This window comes from Xiphophorus maculatus, chromosome 24, assembly GCF_002775205.1.
Source record: "Xiphophorus maculatus strain JP 163 A chromosome 24, X_maculatus-5.0-male, whole genome shotgun sequence".
NCBI lineage: Eukaryota > Metazoa > Chordata > Actinopteri > Cyprinodontiformes > Poeciliidae > Xiphophorus > Xiphophorus maculatus.
In genome coordinates this window covers 10727236-10742847 of record NC_036466.1, presented here as the reverse complement: position 1 = coordinate 10742847, position 15612 = coordinate 10727236, and the positions used below count along the sequence as shown (strand labels likewise).

The window sequence follows — 15612 nt, the reverse complement described above, 5'->3', positions numbered from 1 at the left end:
AACTGGAGCTTCAGCTCCAGCAGAGCTGAATCAAAGCTCTACAACTCTGGTTTAGACGCTAATATGCTGAGCTTCCGGTCTGAAGGTAGGAAAATATTTATGAAAAGTTAAATTATCCTGGAAACAGTCAGAATGATGTTGATGTTTTAGCTGCAGAGCCGCGAACTGAACTATTATTATCAGAGCAGGGCGGGTTTTGCCCTCTAGTGGACACAGATGAGAGGAAAACACAAGTTACGTGACTTCCTGTGGAAATAGAAATTGAACCCAACTCTGGTCTCCTTCAGATCAGCCTCCATTTTGAGCTGCAGGATGGAAATAACTTGCTGACTTGTTACTAGAGGTAAGTGTTGCCGCTCCGGGTCCCTCCGTGTCTCTCGGCTCTCTGGAGCCTTTCTAACCGATGAACCCACCGAGGCTTCCCGGGGCCTCAGTCACCTCGGCCTGGGTCGCTCGGCTCTCATAGGGCCTGGTCCCCGCAGCAGCGCTCTGTTTACTTTATTGAAGGCCTGATCTAGAAAGGAATTAGATCAAATGAAAAACTTTATTGTGAGACGTTGCTGCTTATAAAGTGATGCTAAGTGAGGTTACATTATGCGACTATAAGGAACAAAAAGAGAAATATTGAACACACTATAAACACACAGCTCAGTTACTGCGCAGTTAACCTGGTGAATGATCAGCTATGATCTACCATGACAGCAGCATCTAAAGATGATCTGTTTGTGTGGAGCAATAATGAACTTTTCAGATTTAATCTAAATAACCTGAGAACTTAATGTAACTTTTACAGTCCATCAGTTCTTGCTGCAGCGACTCTCTCTGGTGTTTTAACCTAAAAAGCAGAACTAAAACATTGTAAACTAGTTTCTCTGCTTGTTGAAATCAGCAGGAAGTGAATCACATCACTCCGTCCCTCATCAGTCTGGGGTTCAGCAGAAACTGATGTTTCTCTTGTCTGTGGATCAGAACCGGCTTTAAGCCGTCCACAGATTTCCTCTCTTCCTCCTCACTGAGTTTGATCTTTTTCCAGGTTTTCCTCTTGTTGCTCCTTTCAGCAGGAAGAAACTCTTTGTCTCTCAAAGCTCTGCTGGAAAAATGCATCCAGATCCAGACTGACTCTTACCTGAAAGGTTGCTGTGTTTAGCAATCAGTATCTGCAAAATCGGAATCGATCAGCCAGAAAACTGCAGTCGGTTCAACCCTAAAAATAACAAAACTTTTAAATGGAGCAATAATAATAAAATAAATAATTTCACAAACATTTTAGATCAGTTGTAACAAACTAGTTTCTAACTAAAAGAGTTGCATTAATGTGTCTCTTTATTTTGAAGTTCAATCAGATCAATAGACTAAATATGTTTCAGGCCTCGCTGAGTGTTTGGGGGCTTCATCCCCCTATTGAAGCAGCTGTTTACCCATGATTCCTTGCAGTGGGTCCAGCTGGTACCTCAGCTGGATGCTGTGGTCCCTGAAAGCTGCTTTGTGTCTCTTGAGCTGAGAGGAAATCCTGCTGAGCTGCACACAGAGGCTGACATGTTGCTGAGATCCCAGCTGGACCCGGTTCTGTCTGGAGGAGAGCTGTGGACCCGACCTGAGCTGCTGCTCCCTCAGAACCTTCTGCTCACTGACTCCCTCCATACAGAGCTACAATAGAGTCATGATGCGTTCAAGTCCACTGGGAGCTAAATAAGTTCACTAGTTCATAGGAAATGTTCACTCATTCATTCAAATGATTCACTCTGATCCTCTGAACACATGATGGGAACCAGCTTTCTGCTTCACAGGACAGTTAGTGGAACCGGATCACTGGACTGACTGGTTCTGGTTTCTCTCTCCAAACATCCAGAAGATGAAAGATCAGGACAGAGCAGAACCTCCAGGACCCATCAGTCCATCTATGAGGAGTGATTGGTCCAAAGGAAACAATCCAGACTTCAGTAATGAACCTGAACCATCAGACAGAAAGTAAGAAACCATTTTCTAACTGATTCATGTGAATCTATAGAGATATAAAATAAAAGATATTAACTGGTTGATCTTCAGTGTTTCAATAAACAGTAACTTAATTTTCTTACTTCTTAATTTAAAGTTGGACATGAAGGATGTTGGTCAGTAAATCAGTAGAGTTTGAATGAAAGTCTGAATGAATTAATATGGATTAAAATGTTGCATGGAAACAAAAACAACCAAGCTTGTGAAGAGCAACAATTCAGATTGTCTGTAAACCCACTGAAGCAGTGAAACCCAGCATCTTCCAGACTGGGAACACTGGCATCAGTCATGATACCAAATATAATTCAATGAAGTACTTAAAACCAGAAATCATCAATGTTCTGAGGTTCTGTTCTGACCCAGTTTCTGGTCCCTTGTTTTTTGTGGACCTTCATGAACATCTTCAGCTCCAGCCTGTTGCTAGTGAACTATTTCAGTGATGAAGAAATGTCTTCACAGGAGAAGACGGGAGGAGCATCCATCCTGCTGTGCTTTGGGTCAGAATGTTCTGATGGATCCAGTCTGTACCAGCTGCCCCCAGTGTGGGAAACGACCCAGAACAGGATCTGGACTGATGACAGCCAATCAGAGCAGCTGTGCTCCAGGTGAGACTGAACTCCTCCAATCAGAGCTTCCTTCTATCGTCTCTGTGGAACCAGATCCACGTCTTTAGTTGAGATTTGGAAATTTAAGGTTTAAAAGTCTTTTTGTGGTCAGTTGTTTCAACTGAATCTGTGTTTTTCCAGCTGGTGTTACTGGAACTTATGTCCAGGTAACTGGGCTTAATAAAGTCTTCATTTAATTTGAGCCTGTTCAAAAAATGGCCACAAGATAAATGTACAAATTTGACTTTTTATTTTGTTCATCTTTAAAATTATAAGTGAAGACTCTTACTCTGAAGGGTCATGTTGCAGCATAACATGTCATCAGCTCTAAATAAAACAAACACTTCATAGAATCAATTTGATGATTTTTACAGATAATTTTATTTGTGTTTCAGCACATTATGAGGTTAAGGGGAATGAAATAGCAGAGAGGATGGCTAAGGAGAGCAGCAATCGGGTTTTGGTTGATGTTAATGTTACGTTTAGCATAACAGAAATAAAGTGTATAATAAAACAATAAAAGAGAGGTGGCAAAAGTTATAGGTCAGCAAATTGCCCAGCTGCCAATATGGTTAATCTGACCTTGCTGAAAATGATTTTTGTTCTACTTTTATTGGTTATTACACCAGGCCTTTAAGGTTCTGCTGGAAAATTGGAGTTTCTAATTTGGGAAATGACTAAAGGACAATTCCACGTAATTTTAACGTGATCTACTTCAAAAACTAAAATATCTAGACTTCAATCATGGTGTAGATTATTCAGGCCAGAATATCTAAAACCAAGTTTGTAGTTTTTTTTCTTTCCCTAAATGAAGCTGCATTAAAGCTTTGATTTGTGAAACTTCAATACAGGTTTGATTTCAACCCTTTTAATGTATCTGGACCACGGTCACCATGTCTCTCTATGAAAAGGGAGGTCATGGTGGATTTCACTAGGCAGAAAGTGATTTAAACTCTGTCACAAAGTTCAGCTCACCTGGATTTACAGCCAAATTTTCACTAATCACAATCTATAGTTTAAAGTTTTCTGCTATTAGTGTAGAATAATGTAGCCCATATTTTAAGAGTGCAAGTATTTCAGCTTTTAAACTCAAGCAGAATGAAAATGTTCAACCAGTAGGTGGCCCTAATGGGTAAAGGCCCTTTACCATTTCCTGAATTGGAAGCTCAATCTGAAGCCAACTTCAGCTCTGTAAAATCCAAACTGTTTCCTGAGTTTGACTCCATGACTGAGAAGTTAGATGGTGAACCACAACTCAGACCTCAATAAAACCTAAACTAACAGGAGCTGTTCCCTCTGCTGGACGTTGTTTCCATCAGAACTAGTTTGATTTGGCCATAATTTTGTGATAAAACAGCAGTGGCCTCAGAGGCCATCAAAGAGGACAATTTGATACATGGGTCTATGCAGTTGTTTATTAAATTAATGTCTATTTTTGTGTAATTTTGACTGCAAACATCTCAGTAAACCTGAAATAAGATGAAAATATACAGATATTGTCTCAGGAAGATATAGAAGCTTGTTTAAAGTCCGTATTTCTTGAATATTTTTCAATTTCCATATAGATTTTCTATATTTTTAAACTTGTTTAGAGAAAGTGGTTTTTTGTTGCTTTTTTATGGTGTTAATATTTTTCAAACACTGAGAGCTGAAATAGATTTGAAAGATAAAACTTTACATCCCAATGAATCAACAGCAGCAACTTTAACTTTAATAGAAAAAATACTTAAGTTGAGAAAATAGTTTTCTTTTAATACACAACTGTAAGTAAAATAAAATAAATATGAGGGATTTATAGCTGATAAAACTAAAAGAAAACAATCAAATGGTTTTATGTTTTTTATGTTGCTGAACTTTGTGTTTATTTTGCTTTATTCTTTACCAAATAATAAACCAGCAGTCTAAATGTTTTCTCTGGTCTGTGGTTATTAATACATCCCAACCTATCACTCCAAATCAGATTGGCCCAACAATTTCCAGTCTGTAATTGTTCTTTAAAGAATCCAGTCCAGTCTCTGACTGAGAAAAGTCATTTTAAATGTGAACATTAACGATGTATTGAGTCATTTCTTTGGCAGATTAGAGCTTTTTATCCAGAACTGGATCACTGGACTGACTGGTTCTGGTTTCTCTCTCCAAAAGGCCAGAAGATGGAAGATCAGGACAGAGCAGAACCTCCAGGACCCATCAGTCCATCTATGAGGAGTGACCAGTCCATAGGTCGTCCTCCAGACTTCAGTAATGAACCTGAACCATCAGACAGAAAGTAAGAAACCATTTTCTAACTGATTCATGTGAATCTATAGAGATATAAAATAAAAGATATTAACTGGTTGATCTTCAGTGTTTTAATAAACAGTAACTTAATTTTCTTACTTCTTAATTTAAAGTTAGTCATGAAGGATGTTGGTCAGTAAATCAGTAGAGTTTGAATGAAGGTCTGAATGAATCAATGATGAAAATGTTGCATGAAAACAAAAACAACCAACAATGTGAGGAGCAACGACTCAGATTGTCTCTAAACCCAGTGAAGCACTGGAGCTTCCAGACTGGGAACACTGGTATCAGTCATGATACCAGATATGATTCAATGAAGAACTTCACACCAGAGATCATCAATGATCTCAGGTTCTGTTCTGACCCAGTTCTGGTCTCTAGTTTGTGCTGGACCTTCATGAACATGTTCAGCTCCAGCCTGTTGATAGTGAAATATTTCACTGATGAAGAAATGTCTTTACAGGAGCTGTGAGTGTGAAGAAAGACCCAGAACAGGAGCTGAACGGCCGACAGCCAATCAGAGCAGCTGTTCTCCAGGTGAGACTGAACTCCTCCAATCAGAGCCTCCTGTCGTCTCTGTTGGACCAGATCCACGTCTTTAGTTGAGATTTGGAAATTTAAGGTTTAAAAGTCTTTTAGTGATTAATTATTTCAGCTGGTGTAACTGGAACTTATGTGCTGGTGATGATAAAGAAAGGAGAAAAAAAGTGATGAAAATGTTTGTTAATCAGTCAATATTTTCATCACAATATTCACCAATAATATTGAGAGTTAACAGCTCCTTGATGACCTTCTATCAGATCGCGTCTTTAAACATTCAGAGATAGAAGGTAAACTTGAGAAGAACCAAACCAGAGCAGACAAGGACTGCAACAAAATAGATGCTGTGATGAAGAAGAACAGAGAGCCTGCAGATTGATGGTCAAACATCTTCAGCACATGGATGAATTGAAGGTTTCAATTAATTTCCGTTTTTGGGATTGCTTTTTCTTATATTGTGCCTCCATATCTGGCTTGTCTTTATTTATTATCGTAGCTGCTTCAGGTTTGCTTTTGTTACATTGTGCAGCCGTGTTTCCTGGCCTATTCGCTCGTCGGTTTACGGGTCAAGAGTGGCGATTTCAGCTCGACCTGACCGAGTCCTGTGAGCGTGAGATGCTGGGTGTCTGGGGTCACTCTGGAGGCTATATGTGCAGCAGCCTCTTGGTCATCCCCAAATACCTTTGCTGGGTTTTACAGGGTTAACTGGGCCACCTTTCACCTGGGATCCTATCCCAGCGCTCATCATCATCCCAGTGAGGTGGGCATGTTTTCGGGGTTGTTTCTTTTCTGTGTGTGATTTCTCAGGACTCTGTCGGTAATCGTCATCCAGTGCTTTAAGCACCGCCTCTGGCGGTCAGTAGGGATGAAATAGAACAAAAGTTTAGACTGTAACTACGGTTCTATGAATCCCAGATGACCGCCAGAGCGCTCGGTCCCTCAGAATCATCGTGTTTCACGAGAAGATTAAGGGACTGAGCTGTCATTGTCACGTGACTATATAGACTTACTGGTGTCACCGGGGGTCACATGTGACCATGTTGGTATAAGATTCTCGACCTGTGCAAGAGAGATCATTCAGTGCTTTAAGCACCGCCTCTGGTGGTCATCTGGGATTCATCGAACCGTAGTTACAGTCGTGACTTTCGTTCTTCTTGCCATGCAGAGTTTTTATAAAATTTGGGCTTTTTATTTATTGATTTACTTTTTTCTCATCCATTAAAGCTGATGCACAAATTGTCTCTGAGAATATCAAAAAATTATTGTTTTCCTTATGTCCAGCTGAAGTGTCTCCTCTCCTGTCTTTGTCTCTTTCTTCAGATTTTGATATTCGGTGTCAGAGTGACCATAAAGCGTCTCTGAAGAAGAAGTTCCAGAGTCTCTCTGAAGGCGTCGCTGAACCTGGAAATCAAACCGTTCTGAACCAGATCTACACAGAGCTCCACATCACAGAGGGGTTAACTAGAGAGGTCAACCAGGAACATGAGGTCAGACACATTGAAACAGCATCCAGGAAACAAGAAACAATCAGAAGAGAAGACATCTTTAAAGTCCCACCTGGAAGAGATGAACCAATCAGAACAGTGATGACCATGGGAGTGGCTGGCATTGGGAAAACACTGTTAACACAGAAGTTCACTCTGGACTGGGCTGAAGGCAAAACCAACCAGAACATTGATTTCATATTTCCATTCACTTTCAGAGAGCTGAATATGTTGAAAGAAGAAAAGTTCAGCTTATTAGGACTGATTCATAAATTATTTTCTAAAACCAAAGAAATCAGCAGCTTTGAAACGTTCCAGGTTCTGTTCATCTTTGATGGTCTGGATGAAAGTCGATTTACTCTGAATTTCAAGAACAATCCGATCCTGACTGATGTTACAAAGTCCAGCTCAGTGGATGTTCTGGTGACAAACCTCATCAGGAGGAAACTGCTTCCCTCTGCTCTCCTCTGGATAACCACACGACCTGCAGCAGCCAATCAGATCCCTGCCGAGTGTGTCGGCATGGCAACAGAGGTCAGAGGGTTCACTGACCCCCAGAAGGAGGAATACTTCAGGAAGAGATTCAGAGATGATGAAGAGAAGGCCAGCAGGATCATCTCCCACATCCAGAAATCAAAAAGTCTCCACATCATGTGTCACATCCCAGTTTTCTGCTGGATCACTGCTAAAGTTCTGGAGGATGTGATGATGACCAGAGAGGGAGGAAAACTGCCAAAGACTCTGACTGAGATGTACATAGCATTCCTGGAGGTTAACTTCGCAATCAAGAAGGAAAAGTATGATGGAGGAAAAAAGACAAGATCAATCTGGAGTCCAGAGAACAAGAAGCTGATTGAGTCTCTAGGAAAACTGGCTTTTGAGCAGCTGCTGGAGGGAAACCTGATCTTCTATGACGAAGAGCTCAAAAAGTGCGGCATCAACATCAAAGATGCTGCGTTGTTCTCAGGAGTGTTCACTGAAATGTTTAAAAGAGAGAGAGGGACGTGCGACATCTCCGTCTACTCCTTTGTTCATCTGAGCATCCAGGAGTTTCTGGCTGCAGTCTACATGCTCCACTGTTTCACCAGCAGGAAGTCAGAGGTGATCAAGACGTTTCTGGGAGAAAAATACAGAGAAACATCTCTAGATGAGTTCATGAAGAAAGTCATGGAGAAATCCCTCAGCAGTAAAAATGGCCACCTGGACCTGTTTGTCCGCTTCCTTCATGGTCTCACTGTGGAGTCCAACCAGAGACTCTTAGAAGATCTGCTGGGTCAGACAGAGAACAGTCCAGAAACCATCCAGAGAATCATCACCAACCTGAAGGAGATGAACACTGATAGAATCTCTCCTGACAGAAGAATCACCAACCTGAAGAAGATGAACACTGATAGAATCTCTCCTGACAGAAGAATCACCAACCTGAAGAAGATGAACACTGAAAGAATCTCTACTGACAGAAGCATCAACATCTTCTACTGTCTGGTGGAGATGAACGACGTCTCATTTTATCAGGAGATCCAACGGCTGCTGGATTCAGGGAAGCAGCTCTCAGTGACTGACTGTTCAGCTCTGGCCTTCATGCTGCAGATGTCAGAGGTTCTGGATGAGTTGGACCTGGAGAAGTACAACACATCAGATGATGGACGACGGAGACTGGTTCCAGCTGTGAGGAACTGCAGAAAGGCTCGGTGAGTCCAGATGTTTTCATTGTGTGAATGCTGATTCAGCTCTATTGTCCTCCTGTTTCTTCTTCTTCTTCAAGTTGCTTCTGGATGTTTTTGGTCTTTAACTTCTTCCTTCATCCTCTGGACTATTTCAGCCATTCAACCATCTAAACATTCAGCTCATCCAGGACAGCTGCAGCTTCTGGTTTTAGACATTTTGATCATTTTAAAAATATTTATCTTTTTATCAGTTTTCATGTTTAAATGAATAGAAAACCCTGAACTCTAGAAAAAAATCTATTTTGTCTGAAAGATCCAATCAGCCAGAGAGACTTTTACACTTTAAACTCCTCTTCACTCATTGAGCCGCTACTCCTTTTAGGATCTTTGTCTTTTTTGTTTTTATAAAATCACTGTTTAGGTTTGATGGACACTTTAAAATAACCCCAATAATTGCTGCTGTTGTCATGGAAACCAGTTAGGAACTTAGTGAACCAACTTTTCCTCCTCCCACTAGTTTCCTCTGAGTTTGTAAATGAGAGCAAAATGTGGTGATTGTTGTCTGGCTCCAGAAAAAGTCCTAGTTTCTGTCAGATCCTCCCAAAGCTCTGAGAACTCTGCTTCCAGAGCTGGAACCATTTTCCTCATCAACTCTTCATCTGCAGCTTTTGTTGAAGCTGTTAGCCATGAAGACCTGGAGAGACATGAGCTTCAACTCTTTAGACATCCCAGCCTCTTCTAGTTACTGGAGAACTTTCACTGCTTCACCATGAAAAATGCTGCTGGACCCAAACGCTCTGTTTTGGTCTTCAGCTCTTTAAGAGTTTAGCAACAATTTCTTCTAACATCCAAACCTTTGTTCCTCTGAGCCACACGGTCTAGTCCAAGTCCGAGCTGTGAGCAGTTCCTCCTCCTCTCCATCATCTCCAGTAGTTTCCTTCATCAGCTCAGTCAGCCTCTTCATCAGCTGCTTCAGCTCCTTTGAGGCTCTGATGCTGCAGCTCCATCAGATGCTGCAGAGAAAACTGAACTTTCCTTCACAGATGATAGAAGATCTTCAACATCTGACTGCAGCTGAAGGTCTGAGGACATGAAGCCTGGACCAGAACCAGAACCAGAACCTGGACTTTAACCAGGAACTGCACAGATTCTCTGTGGGGTCAAACTCAGTAAATTGAAGATCAGATGTTGATCAGATGATGACATCACTGTTATCATATTTTAGTCTGTTTATGATCCAGATTGATTTCATTAGAACTGAATTTATTTCTTCTCTAATCACAGACTTGGTGACTGTTCGCTCGAAAATTATGAATGTGAAGTTTTGGCCTCGGCTCTGAAGTCCAACCCAGATCTGACTGAACTGGATATAAATCAGATCATCATAAATGGAGGTGGAGACTCTGATCTGAAGCCTCTGGTTGAGATCCTGGAGAGTTCAGTCAGTAAAGTGAAGAATCTGAGGTTTGTTTTCTTTATTTATACAATAAAATCATTAATTGATACTTTAAACATTAGTTTAATTAATGCTTTTATTCTAATATATTTTATTTCATAACAACCTGTTTAAATGTCAGAATAAAATCTCTAAAACTTTTTACCTTATATATTATATTTTTTCTTATTTCAGACTTTGAGATTATTGAACTTTGTTTTTCAGTTTTTTACTTTAAAATGTTTTTAACTGATTAACAAAATGAGTAAAATAATTCAAATGATGTAAATGAATGATGGAGATGTTTCAGTTTGGTTTGGTAAAGATTCAGATTGTTTTATTTCTCATTTCTGATTCTCATCTTTACATCCAGAATGAAATGTTGTTCCTCCAGAGTCGAGCCACAAACACTGACAAGTTCAAATCATCATTAATGACCAAATCTAAGAAATGACTGATTGTAGAAAAGCAAATCTAGATGAAATGAATGAAAGTGAGGTTTGCAGCAGCAGCAGGTTCCTCAGCTTTGTCCTGAAGCTGTGGTTCTGTTGGGCCGGGTCAGAGAGGAACCGTCCTCTTCAGTCTGACAGCTGTCAGTCGGTTGGAGCCTCGTCTCTGTGATGATGCTTCATCAGGTCACGTCTCCTTAGGAAATAATGGCCTCCATTGGCTTTCAGCAGCTTTAATAAGAACCCAAGGCCATTAATGAACAAACTGAGTGGTTCTGATCCAGTTACCAAGTCGGGTCTCCAGCTGATGATCAGGAACCAGCAGAAATAGCTCAACTCATCCAGGCTGATAGAAAACTTTGAGTTTCTTTATTGATCAAATGTTCTGGTTCTGCTGGTTTGGACTCTTTAAACCAGTTTGACTGGATCAGATGTTAGAATCAGTTCATCATGTTTCTTTTACATTCAGGGAAATTAATTTTCTACATTTTTATTATTTATTTGTTCATGTTTCAGTTTTAACCTGCATCCTGTTGGCTTCAGCTCACATCTTTTATTCTTTATTCAGATTGTGGGACTGCAGTTTGTCAGAGACCAGCTGGACTTCTCTGTTCTCAGCTCTGAAGTCCAAACCGACCCATCTGACAAAACTGGACCTGTACAGAACAAACCTGGAAGATTCTGGAGTGAAGGAGCTCTGTGGTTTTCTACAGACTGAAGGCTGCAGACTGAAGACATTGATGTATGTAATTATATAATTATTGATATTTCTGTGAATAATTATATATAATTGATCATAAATCAAATTAATTTCTTCTGTTCTAATAAATATTTTCTGAGTTTGTTCCTGGACTTGGATCCAGAGTTTAATTTAGTCCCTCTGTGTAACTGAGTTGGACCTGCTGATCTGAGGTCAGAACAGGACAGCATTCGGACCCCCAGTGTGTAGAAATCCCCCTCATGTGAAGCAGGTCAAAGGTCATTCAACCCAGTCTAGAAAAGTGAATTCCTGGAATCTGACAGGAACTAATCAATAATCAATGATTGATGCTTCAACACTTTGATCAGAACCTGGAATGATTTTACTGACTAAAATCCTCCAACACAACATGACCCAGTACCAGGTTCTGGTTCTGGTTCTGGTTCTGAAGTCAGCAGGTCTTTATTGAAGCAGCAGCTTGTTGGCATTAATATTGATGAGAATCTTTAACTGGTTCTGTTGGACTGGTTAACCTGCATCCTGTTGGCTTCAGCTCACATCTTTTATTCTTTATTCAGATTGAATTACTGCAGTTTGTCAAAGATCAGCTGTGATTATTTGGCCTCAACTCTGAAGTCCAACCCGACCCGTCTGACATATCTGGACCTGGGAGGAAACAACCTGAAGGATTCAGATGTTCAGCAGCTGAAGAATCTTGTAAAGACTTTAAAGTAAGTAAATGTTTGTAGTGAGTCCAGCTGCTGTCAGCATATTGAACTAAACCCAGTTAGCATCAAAGCAAAGATCCAGTGTTCCCAGTAAAGCTACAGCTTCTCAGTGGGAGGAGAATGGTTCAGGCTTCCTGATTGGACACAGAGACAGCAATCAGCCAATCAGAGGAGCAGCAGCTTGCTGTGTTCCTGTTTGTGTTGGTGTGAAGATGAGTGTTGTTGCTGTGTCCATGTCTCCAGGAAGTCCAGCTGGACTCCAGCGTCCAGCCGTCCAACATGTCTAGAGACAGTGGTCCTCATCCATCAAACTGTGGCAGCAGCAGATCTGATCTCAGATCTGTTTGTTCTCTCAGTTCAACAGGAAACAACTGATCAGGTTCATCTTGGTCACAGCTCTGAGATCAGTCTGACTGCAGCCTGGAAACCATCTAGTGGATGTGCTGCGTCACTGACTGCTGCTGGAGAGAGGCTGGAAACACTCACTGATCTGCTCTCTCCTTCCTTCTTCTCTCTGCAGGTTCTGATCTCTGTGAAGTAGAAAATGGTCTCAGTGTCCTGCTGATCCTCAGAGGTTGAAGCTGCAGCAGTTTGAGTCTAAAGAGACTCTGACTGGATCATGATGATGACCTCTGACCTCCAAGGTTTTCCTCCCGTTTATTTTCTCATGTTGTCATTTAGTGTCTGATATTGTTTGTCTCTTTGGATCAATAAAGATCCAATTCAAACTGGGCTCCATTTAGAGGCTTCATGGAGTTTTGATCTGAACTGGATTCAACTGGAAAGTTGATCTTTTTTCTCTCTGATTCATTTTCATCCTGGAACCAGAAATGGTCTGAGAATGGAAACATGGGAATCATTTTCAGTTCAGCTTTGAAGCCATGAAAGACACTTCAAACCTCTTTTCTCTGCTGCTTCTTCCTTCTGCTGACATGAAAATGTTCCTCAAAGCTCCACAGATAAAAAGATGCTTTACTGGAAAGTGCAGAGAAACTTCAGCTTCCATCAGAGAAACCAGTTTAACCAGTTTAGAACTGGATGTCCTACAGAAACTCTGATCTTAGAGCAGTTTTCAGGAACATGTGGAACCTGGAAAAAAAAAGATTTTATATATTTTATGTTCAATGTAAAAGCTAAATCTTGAAGTTTTACATCATCATTGATTCTCAGCTTTAATTTCTTTCAGTTTGTTTTGGTTTTTACTTTTTTAACTCCATATTTCATGTTTTGAGTTTTCTAGAGAACTTCAGGCTCTTTACTGTGATTTTACTGATTTATTCAAACCTCAGAGAATCACTGGGATAATGTGCTGATTGGTTCATGTTTGATTTTCATAATTCTTCTAATGCAATGTGGGTTGCTGGATGTTTAACGACCAAATAAAGTTTTTAAAAAATCTTTGTGTATTTTTTATGCAGCTGACTGTGTACACATATAATAACTAAACCTTCATTTTAATCCTCCAGGCCATTTTTGCTGTATTATAAGTTTTCACATTTAGTTTCACAGCTTAAATTAGTAAAAGCAGAAACATCTCAAGTTGATTTCAGCTTTAAGCTACTAATTTAGCCAGCAGTTTATTTTTGCAGTATTCAGACTGAAGATGTTTTTTTAATAAAACAGATGAGAATCAATCTTTTCAATCAAAACTCGATTAATTAAATCAGCTATTGAATTAGAATAATAACTTGTATAAAACTGCCATTTCTGTCTGGTTAATGGTGCAGCAGATCCTGCAGGGGGCGCTCTGGGGCCTCAGTGTTCAGGTCGGTTACAGTCACATCTCCCAGACTCCTGAATCTTCTGGTTCCTTCCTGAAATGATTTCCTGCAATAAAATGTTGGTTGGAAATGAGCAGAAAACTGAGAAAAACCTGAAAAAGTTCAAATCTGACCTAAAGTTTTACAGCTCAACTCATACAAAGGAAAACATGAAAATAAAGGTGTTTATTGTCACCTGGAAGGAGGCGGAGCCTCAGCTGGGTCAGGGGGCGGAGCCTCAGGTGTGTCAGCTCTAGTCAGGTTTGGATCAGAACCGGTTCAGACTCCATGCAGCAGCAGAGCAGAGTCTGTATATTTTTGTTATTTAATAAATTATCTTAAGAAAACGAAATTGATAGAAAGGATATAAGGTTTCTTTTCTTTTTCTTTTTTTGGGGGTTTGGGGGAAAATATATGTAGCATCCCGATCCACACTCCATTCCAGTTCATGGCGGTAATGCACATCAATACGTTGCTTGCCAACCGCAAAAAAAGAAGAAGAAGAAGAAGAAGAGCAGCGTCTGGATCAGGTGAGTGTTCACTTCTTGTTTTGCTGATGTTTTATTTACAATGTTTCAATGTGAAATTAATCCACAGCATAAACAACTAAGCAGGTGTAAGTGAACCAGGGTGTGATATTATTTAAAACAATGTGGTTGCAAGGAAGTAAATTTGGTAAGACTTTATTTGAAGGGGTGCAAGAAAAAAGGACATAGGATTCTTTATAAATGTTGAATTAGGTTTGAATTAGGTCCGCTGTATTTTATATTTCTGTTTTTTTGTAAATGTTTTGGTAGCGATCTGGACAGGTAATGTCCTGTTCTGCAGTGCCGGGGGGCCAGACGGGTGTAAAGATAATTTTCTGGACCCGGACTCAGACCTCAGAGACGCAGAGTGATGGATCCTCTGGGGAGTCAGAGGCAGGAGGCTTAAATGAAGTGAGCTCTGCTACGTGAGCGCTGAGGATTAGAACAAGCAGAAACTATTATTAGTGGTTTATTGTGTTGCTGAGCAGAAACTTGGTGCAGCTTTGGCTATTTTATAAAAGTCTTTATAGATAAAACTGAATCTGATCAACTTGAAAATCTTTATTAATTTAATCAAATAGTCATGGAAAAAAAATCTTGAAATGTTTAAACATAAATAATCTTTAAACTGAAATGTGAACTGGTTGTTATTTTCCATTTATTTCCTGGTAGTGATGATCAGACAGGATTCTTCTCATTAGCAACACACCTCTGCTGTGAGAGGGGGCGGAGCCTCAGGTGGGTCCGGTTCAAGTTCTGGAGAATCGGGTCCAGTTCGTTCCGACTCGGTTTGTGTGAACAGAAGGAGAAGCAAAGATCTGATCAGGTGAGTTTTAACTCCACATTCTTCTGGTTTCCAGTCCTGACTGGGTTTTCTCTCTTTGAGCTGCTGGACAGAACCAGAACCAGAACTGGGCCTGGTTCTGGTTCTGGTTCTGGTTCTGGTTCTGATGCAGAGCTGCAGCACCTGGTTTCAATCAGGAACTCTGATTTTCTCTGAGTTTTCATCTGTAACCCAGACAACAAGCTGAGTTTGCTCCCAGTTTCATAGTGGAGTCAAACTGGTACCAGTAGGTTCTGAGTGTTTGTGGCCCGGCTGAGATATCTGGGTTCCTGATTGGTGGATGGAAAATATTTCAATATGAAGTCAATAATTTATTGATCAGAGAGGATTTCTCTGGGCTTTTATCAGTAGAAAATCCAGATTGAATCAGACATTTTGGATCAAATGCGTTACTTTATGGACTTTCTTTAATATGGAAAACTTGACCTCTTTCTGACCATCGCTCCATTTCTGAGTCTTTCTGGTTTTAAATGTTTGCTCATTAGAAAATCATAAAATTGTTGGTTGAATCACAGCAATAATTTCCACAGCTGTTTGCCAACTTGCTAGGAAAGTTGTTTTATGTATTTTATATTTGAGTCACTGAATACAATCACGGACA

At 40.3% G+C, this 15612-nt stretch overlaps 2 protein-coding genes across 3 annotated transcripts in view; both read left to right on the top strand.

Annotated features, from left to right (window-relative positions):
* The first annotated feature begins 139 nt into the window (after positions 1-139).
* The window catches only part of LOC111607583 (NLR family CARD domain-containing protein 3-like), a 66618-nt gene continuing 51145 nt past the window's right edge, over positions 140-15612 (top strand). The window contains exons 1-10 of one of the 2 annotated variants that reach the window (XM_023329356.1): positions 202-343; positions 1788-1968; positions 2455-2600; positions 4743-4866; positions 5341-5414; positions 6738-8592; positions 9853-10032; positions 11021-11194; positions 11731-11883; positions 12401-12531. In XM_023329356.1, the coding sequence (XP_023185124.1) occupies positions 1853-1968; positions 2455-2600; positions 4743-4866; positions 5341-5414; positions 6738-8592; positions 9853-10032; positions 11021-11194; positions 11731-11883; positions 12401-12407 (2829 nt within the window). In that variant the 5' untranslated portion in view covers positions 202-343; positions 1788-1852 and the 3' untranslated portion in view covers positions 12408-12531. Of the gene's footprint in view, positions 344-1787; positions 1969-2454; positions 2601-4742; positions 4867-5340; positions 5415-6737; positions 8593-9852; positions 10033-11020; positions 11195-11730; positions 11884-12400; positions 12532-15612 lie in introns of those variants that run through there. The other variant, XM_023329355.1, reaches the window with a different exon arrangement.
* LOC111607593 (integral membrane protein GPR180-like) overlaps positions 14137-15612 on the top strand; it is a 34682-nt gene continuing 33206 nt past the window's right edge. The window contains exons 1-3 of the mRNA XM_023329381.1: positions 14137-14170; positions 14438-14578; positions 14840-14993. The gene's annotated coding sequence lies outside the window, so the exon portion shown is untranslated. The remainder of the gene's footprint in view (positions 14171-14437; positions 14579-14839; positions 14994-15612) is intronic.